General features: G+C 51.0%; 1 protein-coding gene across 1 annotated transcript; it reads left to right on the top strand.

Annotated features, from left to right (window-relative positions):
- The first annotated feature begins 227 nt into the window (after positions 1 to 227).
- On the top strand, positions 228 to 12,587 carry tmem170b (transmembrane protein 170B). The gene is made up of 3 exons (XM_056414530.1): positions 228 to 550; positions 8,534 to 8,704; positions 9,921 to 12,587. Exons 1-3 carry the CDS (start codon positions 460 to 462, stop codon positions 10,049 to 10,051), a joined length of 393 nt encoding a protein of 130 aa, XP_056270505.1. The 5' UTR covers positions 228 to 459; the 3' UTR covers positions 10,052 to 12,587.
- The last annotated feature ends 475 nt before the right edge of the window (positions 12,588 to 13,062 follow it).

Raw genomic sequence — 13,062 nt, 5'->3', positions numbered from 1 at the left:
TGCCAATGGGTGCCCTTTTTTTTGGTTTGAGCACCTGCCCCCCAAAATGTCTGTGCACGTGCCTGATATAGCATATAATGTCTCTTTATGATGTGACGTCGTACGTAATGTTTCTCTGTCCAACGTGCACGGCGACCCCCCCCCCCCCCCCCTCCACGAGGCGGCTGGCCCTTTAAGGGTTCTGTAGCCGGCCAGCCGACGTAGGACGAGCCGGCCGCGCGCGCCCGTCTGCCCGTCTGCGCTCCCGCCGCCATCCCCGTGATGGCCTCCGCGCAGCCGCCGCCGAGGACGAAGTGACCAGCCAGCGGCCCCCAGACGGATGTCAAGCCGAAGCAGAGGCACCGGTAGAGGCGAGCCGCGCCCGGGAGAGCCGCCCCACAGCCCGCATGCCCCCCCGGGCTCCTCCGAGCACAGCCGTTCGTTAAGAGGGGGGCGAACCCGGGCGGCGGCGGAGGAACCATGAGCACGGAGCGGGACTACTCCGTCAACCTGTCGGTGCAGCAGGTGCTGAGCCTCTGGGTGCACGGCACCACACTGCAGCACTTCACAGGTATGCGGAGCGCGCGGCGGTGCTATTCTCTGCACGCTTTCATGTATGCCGCCGTCCTCGCGACCGCCGCGTGCACGTGTGTAGTGTGTAGTTTATTAAAATAGCGCGTCCATTTATAAAGGCGAATGCACGTACATGTGGGATGTTGTTGCACCTCTCGTGCTCAGCGGGGAGACAGGGGGGGGGGGGGGGGATGCCACTCCTCTTTCCACGCACGTGCGGAGTCAGTGGACGTCACGACAGTTATCACAATATGCGCTAATTAATCTCCCCCTGCTTGAATGCACCTCTCCGGGTGTGTAGTAAATGAAGTGTCCTCCTCCTCCTCCTCCACCGCCCTTTGTCTGCGGTCCGGTTATCATGGGGCAATTAGAGGCCTGGTCCTAAGCTCTATATCGGGGCAATCTGTCTGGGCCCTGGTCTGATGGTCCAGACTCCAGCCCCGACGCATTCACGCTTGTGTATTAATACGCATGTGAATATGTGGTTGGAGCTCCGTGGTGGAGCTGATGGAGCTGATGGAGCTGGAGGGGTCGAGAACGGCTGCTTTCTTTACGCCTGTCAAACAATGAAAAACACCTGCAAGCTGATTTTCTCATCCTATGTACTTTCATTTCATATGTTTGACCTTTCGTATTCCTCTACCTTGGGCAAAGGTGACCTTTCTCTTTTTGAGGAGCTCCAAGGAAGACGATCTAATAATAATAACTAGAATGGGCACTCGGTACAGCGCATACCTTCGCATATCACAAGATTGGGCATTGAATTATGAACATTTTGGCATTAGTTGCATGCCAATTGGACATTAACGTATCGTGCTATGGTAAAAAAAAGAGTTTGACCTTTCCATGACCTTGACCTTGACCTTTGACCCGATTGATCCCAAAATCTAATCAAATGGTCCCCGGATAATAACCAATCATCCCACCAAATTTCATGCGATTCAAGAACATTATGACCTGTTCATGACCTTTGACCTTGACCTTTGACCCGATCGATCCCAAAATCTAATCAACTGGTCCCCGGATAATAAACAATCATCCCACCAAATTTCATGCGATTCGGTTCAATACTTTTTGAGTTCTGCGAAAGATTTTGACCTGTTCATGACCTTTGACCCGATCGATCCCAAAATCTAATCAACTGGTCCCCGGATAATAAACAATCATCCCACCAAATTTCATGCGATTCGGTTCAATACTTTTTGAGTTCTGCGAAAGATTTTGACCTGTTCATGACCTTAAATAACCCGATCGATCAAAACATAATCAACTGGCATTTTCAATGGATAATAAACAATCATCCCACCAGGATTTCAAGCGATTCGGTTCAATACTTTCCTCTGAGTTTTGCGAATAATACAAATATAAATAAAATACACGGGCGCGATCAAAAAACGCAACCTTCGCATTTTCAATGCGAAATAATAAAAAAAAAAGACGAGCAGGAAAAGCCGTGTGGGCATTTTATCTCTTCCTCTGCAGGCGAGCCCAACTTCCCGTTGCGAGAACAACATGATGATGTTGTCCCTGCTCAACGCATGCATGAGAGTAAGAGGAACAAAGGGCTGCATGCACACATGAACAACAGGGCCGCATGCACATATGAACAACAGGGCCGCGTGCACACAGGAACAACAGGGTCGCATGTACACAGGAACAACAGGGTTGCATGCACATAGGAACAACAGGGCTGCATGCACACATGAACAACAGGGCCGCATGCACATATGAACAACAGGGCCGCATGCACACAGGAACAACAGGGTCGCATGTACACAGGAACAACAGGGTCGCATGTACACAGGAACAACAGGGTTGCATGCACATAGGAACAACAGGGCCGCATGCACACATGAACAACAGGGCCGCATGTACATATGAACAACAGGGCCGCATGTACACAGGAACAACAGGGTTGCATGCACATAGGAACAACAGGGCCGCATGCACACATGAACAACAGGGCCGCATGTACACATGAACAACAGGGCCGCATGTACACAGGAACAACAGGGCCGCATGTACACAGGAACAACAGGGCCGCATGTACACAGGAACAACAGGGCCGCATGTACACAGGAACAACAGGGCCGCATGTACACAGGAACAACAGGGCCGCATGTACACAGGAACAACAGGGCCGCATGTACACAGGAACAACAGGGCCGCATGTACACAGGAACAACAGGGCCGCATGTACACAGGAACAACAGGGCCGCATGTACACAGGAACAACAGGGCCGCATGTACACATGAACAACAGGGCCGCATGTACACAGGAACAACAGGGCCGCATGTACACATGAACAACAGGGCCGCATGTACACAGGAACAACAGGGCCGCATGTACACAGGAACAACAGGGCCGCATGCACACAGGAACAACAGGGCCGCATGTACACAGGAACAACAGGGCCGCATGTACACAGGAACAACAGGGCGCATGTACACAGGAACAACAGGGCCACATGCACAGGAACAACAGGGCCGCATGTACACAGGAACAACAGGGCCGCATGTACACAGGAACAACAGGGCCGCATGCACACAGGAACAACAGGGCCGCATGCACACAGGAACAACAGGGCCGCATGTACACAGGAACAACAGGGCCGCATGCACACATGAACAACAGGGCCGCATGTACACAGGAACAACAGGGCCGCATGTACACAGGAACAACAGGGCCGCATGTACACAGGAACAACAGGGCCGCATGTACACAGGAACAACAGGGCCGCATGTACACAGGAACAACAGGGCCACATGCACACAGGAACAACAGGGCCGCATGTACACAGGAACAACAGGGCCGCATGTACACAGGAACAACAGGGCCGCATGCACACATGAACAACAGGGCCGCATGTACACATGAACAACAGGGCCGCATGTACACAGGAACAACAGGGCCGCATGTACACAGGAACAACAGGGCGCATGCACACAGGAACAACAGGGCCGCATGTACACAGGAACAACAGGGCCGCATGCACACAGGAACAACAGGGCCGCATGTACACAGGAACAACAGGGCCGCATGCACACAGGAACAACAGGGCCGCATGCACACATGAACAACAGGGCCGCATGTACACAGGAACAACAGGGCCGCATGTACACAGGAACAACAGGGCCGCATGTACACAGGAACAACAGGGCCGCATGCACACAGGAACAACAGGGCCGCATGTACACAGGAACAACAGGGCCGCATGTACACAGGAACAACAGGGCCGCATGCACACAGGAACAACAGGGCCGCATGCACACATGAACAACAGGGCCGCATGCACACAGGAACAACAGGGCCGCATGCACACAGGAACAACAGGGCCGCATGCACACATGAACAACAGGGCCGCATGCACACATGAACAACAGGGCCGCATGTACACAGGAACAACAGGGCTGCATGCACACAGGAACAACAGGGCCGCATGTACACATGAACAACAGGGCCACATGTACACAGGAACAACAGGGCCGCATGCACACAGGAACAACAGGGCCGCATGTACACAGGAACAACAGGGCCGCATGCACACAGGAACAACAGGGCCGCATGTACACAGGAACAACAGGGCCGCATGTACACAGGAACAACAGGGCCGCATGCACACATGAACAACAGGGCCGCATGTACACAGGAACAACAGGGCCGCATGCACACAGGAACAACAGGGCCGCATGTACACAGGAACAACAGGGCCGCATGTACACAGGAACAACAGGGCCGCATGCACACATGAACAACAGGGCCGCATGCACACAGGAACAACAGGGCCGCATGCACACATGAACAACAGGGCCGCATGTACACAGGAACAACAGGGCCGCATGCACACATGAACAACAGGGCCGCATGTACACAGGAACAACAGGGCCGCATGCACACAGGAACAACAGGGCCGCATGCACACAGGAACAACAGGGCCGCATGCACACAGGAACAACAGGGCCGCATGCACACAGGAACAACAGGGCCGCATGCACACAGGAACAACAGGGCCGCATGCACACAGGAACAACAGGGCCGCATGCACACAGGAACAACAGGGCCGCATGCACACAGGAACAACAGGGCCGCATGCACACATGAACAACAGGGCCGCATGCACACAGGAACAACAGGGCCGCATGCACACAGGAACAACAGGGCCGCATGCACACATGAACAACAGGGCCGCATGCACACAGGAACAACAGGGCCGCATGCACACAGGAACAACAGGGCCGCACGCACACAGAACAACAGGGCGCATGCACACAGGAACAACAGGGCCGCATGCACACAGGAACAACAGGGCCGCATGCACACATGAACAACAGGGCCGCATGCACACAGGAACAACAGGGCCGCATGCACACAGGAACAACAGGGCCGCATGCACACAGGAACAACAGGGCCGCATGCACACAGGAACAACAGGGCCGCATGCACACAGGAACAACAGGGCCGCATGTACACAGGAACAACAGGGCATGTACACAGGAACAACAGGGCCATGTACACAGGAACAACAGGGCCGCATGCACACAGGAACAACAGGGCCGCATGCACACAGGAACAACAGGGCGCATGCACAGGAACAACAGGGCCACATGCACATGAACAACAGGGCCGCATGCACACAGGAACAACAGGGCCACATGCACACAGGAACAACAGGGCCGCATGCACACAGGAACAACAGGGCCGCATGTACACAGGAACAACAGGGCCGCATGCACACAGGAACAACAGGGCCGCATGTACACAGGAACAACAGGGCCGCATGCACACAGGAACAACAGGGCCGCATGCACACAGGAACAACAGGGCCGCATGTACACAGGAACAACAGGTAACACACATTGACATGTTCTCTCTGAGTAAGAGGCGCTCACGCGGTCAAAAGCCTCACAGTCTTACGACATGCAGCTGACATCCTGTGTGCCGGCTGCAGTTTCACTTCAGCAAACCAAAAGTAATGACAAAAAGAGGAACATAGTTTGAGTCACGATCTGCAGAAAAACAATACCGTCATCTGCGAAGCGTCGTGTTGTTCCAGGCTCGGCTTTAAAGAGTCGGTTGGCTCGGTGGATAACGAGCTCGTAGAGTTTTTGGTTCCATGTTTTTAGGCTTCGAAGGTGCTAAATAGTTCAATAACATGACGCTGGCTGAGCCCCCTGCTGGCAGCCAACGGTGTTCACAGCGCTAACAGCGCTCACCATGTCTGCCTGTGTTTACCCGAGGGGGAAACCTTACGGGGCTTTGATGCAATTTTGCTTCTGTGAATGACAAATAGAGAACCTTTCAAATATACTTTTTTCCCTAATGGTATTCTTTTAACTTATTTTAATGTATAGAAGACTGTAAACAATTGTTTTCTTGTGATTTAGGCAAACTGAGTTCACAGCTTGTTCCGCTGCACCCTTATTGTTTAACTATTAAAAACATGCGATGACACGTGTACATTTAGGGTCTGCAGGAGATTCCCAAGTTACGTAAATACATTTGGTTTATCATCAAACCAAAACAGGAAATTATAATAATATTAATAATAATAAAAACCTTATTTATGTAGCAGCACCCTAAAACAAAGCTGCAAAGGGCTTTTCATAGGGAAAACTAACTTAAGTACAGAAAAGATATTTTAAAAAGTAAAATAAACAAAACACCGTAGTGGATATCGCTAAATAAAAATAAATTTAAAATAAATAAATGTATATATATATATATATATATACATGATCCCCTGGCTTTATTATTATTATGATGATTTTATGTGTAATGCTCCACTGTTGACATGTGGCTCTAAAGCTGCGGTGCGGTGCCTCGTCCTGGAGGATGAGCAGAAGTTATTGGCTCCTCTGACCGTGACGCTGCACCTCCTCCCTCCGCCCGGAGGTGCAGCCTCGGAGCGGTGGCCACCTGTCCCCTGGAACTAAATGATGGGCTCGGGCTCCCGGCGCTTGTTAAAGTGTCAGCCCACAAATGACCTTGTCAGCTGGAGTGAATAACGAGCCGTGTCCACCAAAACATTTCCTCCTCCTCCTCCTCCTCCTCCTCCTCCTCCTCCTCTCTCTCTCGTTGTCAATTTGGATCTTGATCACATGACGTTGTGCACGGGATTCATCAAGTGAGGCCACAGACACCCTTCGACACGTCGTTTGAATGCTGGTTTGAAGGACTCTCACTGGTTGGACCACCAAAGACCTCTCGGCTCTTCCCTGTCGGGTGGGTGTGGCCAGCAGAGGCCCACCATAGGTTCAGATCCCTTATTTAAAGGGCCAGCGTGTAGCATTACAGGAATTCACCACGATGCAAGGGCCCCTGTGTTTTCCGTTAGCCCAGGACGAGCCCCACGTGTCTACCTAAAGGGGGCGGAGCCACGTTCCACGCTGTCAATCCCTTAACGTGGTCTTACTTCTTTACAAGGAGGAGTCCTGCATTCAGTGGTTGAAGTGCTAAAGTCAGACTGGCAAAATGTACCGAAATAATGAAAAGTATCAGGGCTTGGTCTTGTCTCGTGACCCCCAACATCTAGTGGACGAGGCCCCCACAGAGCCACTGGCTGCATCGATAAGGGGGATGTGATTATTCGGGGAGGAAAGACAATCATTTTTTTGTAAAATATTTGACCTCTTGTTATTTAAACATCAGAGAAGTTTAGAGAGGACGTCTCTCATTGGTGCCGCTAACGGCTCATATGTCGTCACGTGGGACGCCTCCCCTTTTTCTTTCATATTTTAAAATGATTTACGGGGCCGCTGACTCCTCGCATCCCTCCGTCCCTCCTACCCATCCTCCCCTCTTGCTCGAGGCCGACGGTTACGGAGAGAGACGGCAGCGACGCAGCGGGACAAAGAACCGTTGTGTCACGGCGCCGTCTCGCATGTCTCTCTCTCTCTCTCTCTCTCTCGCTCGCTCGGTGGATGTGCTGAAGAGCTCCCCTCTGGGCTGGAGACAGACTGAACTCATAGAATCGAGGACAACAATGCTTCCCGTTGTCGCCCCCCGTCTTCTGAACTCCGTCCTCTTTGCCCCACCACACTTTTTTTTAAAATTCTAGAATAATCTCGCCGGCGGTTCAAAGCCCCGGAGCTCTTTTTGTAAAGTAAGAGAGAAAGATAAGAGGGTCGACCTTTTGGTCACGCTTCCACAAAGACGTCGTGCATTTATGATGAAATCCATTATCGAGGCAGCGCAGCGACATAACGCTCGATCACATGATCACGTGATCACGATTCACTGCCGGACCCTGCAGACGGACGAGTGTCCGCGCGTCCCGATTGTGGATGAATCTGTCAAACTTCAGCACTTCCCGTGTAGCGGGATTCACATCTATGAATTAGCATGACGAGGACATTCTGCATCCTTCCTTATCTCGGCTGGAACACGCGTTCCCCATTCGTCACGGTCATGTGAATCGTTTTCACACCATCTCCCCTTAAAGGAGCGGCGTCGCTCTTATTGTCCCTGGAGACGGAGTCGAGGAAGACGGTCAACCTCCAAGCTGAGATACCGTGACTTCTAGTTCCTCGTGCGCTCTGCCAGCGCTGGAGCCTATATTACCCATAATGCAAAGGCACATCACCTTTTATTACACTCTCCCTTCCACCAGCAAATGTCGGCATTTTAGCGTGAAAAAAAGTGACTTACAAAATAGTTGCCGATTGACTCATCTTCACAGCTCGTGAAGTCGGAGTGAACCGTGAAGCACTTTAAGGTTTATGTTGTACATTCAGAGCAATTATATAAAGCTTAAAAAAAACAATTAGCTCTGTAAAGATTATAGTCGAGTGGAGTTATGTCGACTCCTTGGCTGTTTCTTGCGCCGTTAGCATCGTTAGCTGCGATGCGGAGGCAATAAATTTCGCCTTCTGAGGACAGGAGTGGAGGAATGAACTTAGTTTCAGCATTCGTGAAAGTGTGGACGCTTTAGTCGGTCTCACCTGTACCTGATTTGTCCCCCCCCCCCTCCCCCCCGTTCAGAGATGTGGTACTGGGTGTTCCTGTGGTGCCTCTTCTCCTCGCTCTTCCTCCACGGGGCGGCGGCGATGCTCATGTTGGTGATGCTGCAGCGCCACAAGAGGGGCCGCCTCATCACCGTGGTGCTGGTCAGCGCCGGTTTCCTGGCCTCCCTCTCCGGAGGCGTCATCACCAGTAAGTCACACTTTTATTACACACGCCTTTTTTGCAAAAGCGACCTGCGAGTCGCAGTCATTTCACGAATTCCCGTTAATGCACCGCTCCATGGTGATGCAAACTGAAACGACGGGGGGGCCTTGAAGGGGCCCTGCAGCTTTTCAAAGCTCAGTGTGAAGGTCTGCCAACAAGATGACATCCAAGTGCATCGTGGGAAATGTAGGACGCAGCCGTAATTGGACCTTGAACCTAACTAAGGGTGTGAGTCAGGATATTTGGGCTGCTCTAAACATACCCCCCCCCCCCCGTCTCTCTAAAGGACCCCTGCATGGTGCTGATGGTGAGTGTCGTCCAGTGAAGCGATGGACTCCTCAGCTGAGAGAGCGTTTCACTAAAGGAGTCAAAGTTTCCAAAAACCTGCACACTTTGTCTAAAATGTGTGTCGAAAGTAAACAAAGGTACGATCGGACTCTTCATGCCAGATTTCGGTTGGTCACACCATAGTGTAATAACAGTGTAATAACAGTGTAATAATCCCCATCTCATGTGGCCTCATGAACGCGGAGCTTCAAAGTAAATAATAAGATTATGGTTCTGTGCCAGTGAAAGTCCCAAAAGTATCATGTAGAACGACGAAACCAAACTAAAATAAATGAATACAGAGTTCATAAAGAAGGCGTTCCGGTCCCCTTTTTGTTTGTATTTGTTTATCTGAACACGCTCCAGACTTCAGCCTCGCCTCGCCTTTTATTTCCTTCCACTCGCTGTAGTGTGATCACAGCGGGCCTGGACCCGTCCGAGCCCAGCTGAACGAATCACCGTCTCCATCGCCGCAGATGCAAGATGCCCCCCCCCCCTCCACCCCAAAAATAGAAGCGTGCTTTTATTATTAATGTGTAGCAATCAGGGAGAGCAGACTGCTGACGGTGGGCCCGCGGCCCTCAGGCTCCACGAGGGATGGGATATCAACCCTTAAAGGGATAAATAATTCATCAAATAAAGACACAGGATGAGATTTTTGGACAACATTTGCATTTAAATACGACTAAATCCTGACATCACCTTTTTCCAACCAGGCCACTAGTTTAAGAAGAAAAACAGCCCAGACATAAGAACACCGACAGGAACAACCCAGTGTGTGTGTGTGTCTGTGTGTGTGTCTGTGTGTGTGTGTGTGTGTGTGGCCTTCGGCCTCTTTGCTTACGACCTGCATGTTCTTCTTCTCCTCCCTCAGGCGCGGCGGTGGCGGGGGTGTACCGCGTGGCGGGGAAGGACATGGCGCCGCTGGAGGCCCTGTTGTTGGGCGTGGGCCAGACCTGCCTCTCCGTCATCATCTCCTTCTCACGCGTCCTCGCCACTCTGTGAGGCCAGGAGGGGAAACAACTCCACCCGCCGGACGAGCTGCGGCACCGAGGAGCGAGCCGGACGGAGGCCGACCCAGAGACCTTTTGGTTCCCGGGTGGAAGAAGAGGCAGGAAATGCTCTGGACCCCTTTTCCCTTCTCCTGGACTTGAAAGCGATGTTGTTGTTATTGTTGTTGTTGTTTCCCCCGGGTGTTTCCAGAGTTGCATCACTTCTTCGTGCCAACAGCCTTCTCTGGGACGTCCAGATGCCTTTTCTATGGCCGCTGACCTTTGGGTCGGGGGGAGGAGAGCGCACCCCTTTTTTAAAACAGGACAACAAAAACAAAAAAACAAGCGGCGATCTGACACGACGATCTCCTTCAGACAAAAGCAATGAGCACCGAGTGGCGATCGGGGAGGGGACAACAGAGGACGCCGTGTTCCTTCAGCGCTGAACGTCGGCCTCACCTGGGGGTCTCGGCCTCACCTCGGGGTCTCCACGCCGATCATTCCTTCTCCTGAAAGGCGTCCGAGACGCAGCTTTGAGTTTATCCCTCTGTAAATGTTTGAGACTCACTTGGTGGGGAATCAGTGGACGTGGCTGAGAGGGGAAAAAACCAGCGTCGCCGCTTTGCTCGGCCTGAAATATATTGATGTGTGTTTCTGACTTTACTCTCTTTGTGCTGACTCATGTCATTTCAGTTGTAGAAACATAGCACTGCTTCATATACTCTCTCAGATCGCGCTCTCGGGCGCCAAGGCACCGATTTAACATGACTCGGTACTCGGTGGTACCCAACATTCAAGTGGTTGTGCTAAGCTAAGCGGCTGCTGCTTCCAGCTCGACTCTGTTTGTTTCTGCTTCGGTGTCTCGCTCTCGGACACCCGGACGTGTCTGAGAGGCGAAGCGACCGCTCGGCTTTCAGGAGAATAAGCGGCGGCGTGCTCCGAGTCGGCCTGGGCGAGCCCTCGACATCAGCTTCCTCTCATTCAGGTTTTCAAGAAAGATGAAAAGGGGGAGGGGCTTGCTGCTCGAAAGTCCCGTTTCCAGACGACCTGTTGTGCGTCCTGCTCCCTGCGATGACGTTGGAGTCCAGCCGCTCCGTGATGAAGAGCCCTCCCTCAAAGGTCGGACGGATTCTGCTGCTCAAGGCGGCCATTTCTTCCGATGGCTTCCTCTCTTTTCTCTCTGCGTCGGTTGTCGACTCGTGTTCCTTAAGTTTGACTTTGCATATTGCACCGAAATGAATGATGCCTTGTTTTGAGCAGCGCTCCCAGTGACGCTCACAGGACACCAGAAGAAGAACGTGCTCAAAGCGGTTCATTGTGTTGATGCATTAGTTTGACTTCTGAACAGAAAGATGCACTGGGTTTTATTTGAGGTGAATGCGAGGAGTCCGGCTGCTCACGCTCTCGCTTTATTCATCATCGCCGTCTCCCTCCATCGATGTCAAGAAGGGAAAACAGTAATAATGTGTGAGTGATGTGGAATGGGCGCAGCTCACCGTCAGTACCAGCTCAGCCACCAGAGGGCAACACTGCACAGACATGACGTGGCGGCCTGGAAGACGTTTGTGGATTTTTTGAGAAGGATGAATGTGTTTCGACATGTCTTCTATCCTAATTCCCCAGCAGAAAATGAAAGTTTCAAATTAGAGGGGAGTCACCTGAACCCCCCCCCCTTCCCTTTTTGTATCCACTGAACATTCTGCACATCGTCCACAATTAAAAAAAATGTTTTAGCTGATTTTCAGGGACCAAATGAGTGAGGGATCTGCTGTCACACGTGTGTGTGTGTGTGTGTCCATAGGAGATATACGAGTGTCGTCGATATTTGTTGTGAACAAAATATATATTTATATATATACATTTATATATAAATATAAATAGTTATTTATATAAAAATATATATATAAATAAATATTTATATAAATATGTTTATATATAAATAGATATATTTATATATATTCTTAAGCGGAACTCCCCAGAAGCTTCATAAAAAGGGTGTAGAGGTCACGTGACGCCGCGTTCGGAGGAGCAGCTCGCTGAGCGACACGTCTCACATAAATAAATGAGTCGTTTTATTTGTCTGTGTTTATTTTAGTCTTTTAATTGTCTGCCAATGAAACTGCAAGAGAACTGGAGCGTAGTTGTTGGATGAGTGCTCCACCCCGAGCTCCACCCGAGGGGGATCGATCCCGACGAGGCCTGTGGGCTAAGTGACTGTGAGAGTGGAGGAGACGCCCAGCAACTACCAATCCACATCTAGTCCACCGTCGTGCAAATGCCAACCCCCCCCCCCCCTTATCAGACACTTACTGTTACACTTACTCAATGTGCAGTGCAGCGTGCAAATTGGACTCTGCGGACGATCCAACAAGAGCCGATGCTGTAAAACAAAAAAATGTGGCACTTTTAGATAATGTACAATATGTTCTTTTTTTAAAACATTTTTGTACCAGCCAAAGCTGATATTTATAACTATTGCCTATTTATGTATAAATTGTTCCTCCTGCACATACGCAACGGTCAGTTGGATTAAAAACCTTTTTGCAGTATCAGCCGCTCTGTTCTTCTCTGCCTCCACAGATCTTCTTATCAGAGGTTTTGCCATCACGCTTTTATGTTTTTGAGGGATAGATTATTTTACTGCGCCACCCTCCTCTTTCCAATCATGAGTTAGAGGGAAATAATGTGGAAATACTTCAACAGCTGACAGCGTCCGAAGCCCAGGCCGAAGTGTGTCATCGTGAGTAAAGTTCTTTATCCAAAGGCTGGATGCATCCATCAGGACGGGGACCTCCATCAGCCCAACGTGTTCAGTAGATTTATTTAGAGAGGCCCCGGGTCCATCTGGGAGGCCTCTGCTCCTCCAGCTGATCTTCTGTGGTCAACATAAACTCTGACGCGGTTCATCTTCATGAGGTACAGTGAACACGCTCTGACAGGTTGGTTCTAACCTATTAAGAAGAACAACACAGAGAACTTCAAGGATTTGACTTTTCGACTCAAGTACCCCCCCCCCCCCCATAT

Source organism: Pseudoliparis swirei, chromosome 1 (genome assembly GCF_029220125.1).
Source record: "Pseudoliparis swirei isolate HS2019 ecotype Mariana Trench chromosome 1, NWPU_hadal_v1, whole genome shotgun sequence".
In the NCBI taxonomy this organism is placed as follows: Eukaryota; Metazoa; Chordata; class Actinopteri; order Perciformes; family Liparidae; genus Pseudoliparis; species Pseudoliparis swirei.
Note: the sequence above shows the minus strand (reverse complement) of the source record. Positions and strands in the feature narration are given on the sequence as shown.

Excerpts from the sequence above, each read along its gene's own strand:
- tmem170b (XM_056414530.1), top strand. The coding sequence starts at position 460 with ATGAGCACGGAGCGGGACTACTCCGTCAACCTGTCGGTGCAGCAGGTG. Across the intron at positions 551-8,533 it reads CACACTGCAGCACTTCACAG|AGATGTGGTACTGGGTGTTC; the intron begins GTATGCGGAGCG and ends CCCCCCGTTCAG. Across the intron at positions 8,705-9,920 it reads CTCCGGAGGCGTCATCACCA|GCGCGGCGGTGGCGGGGGTG; the intron begins GTAAGTCACACT and ends CTCCTCCCTCAG.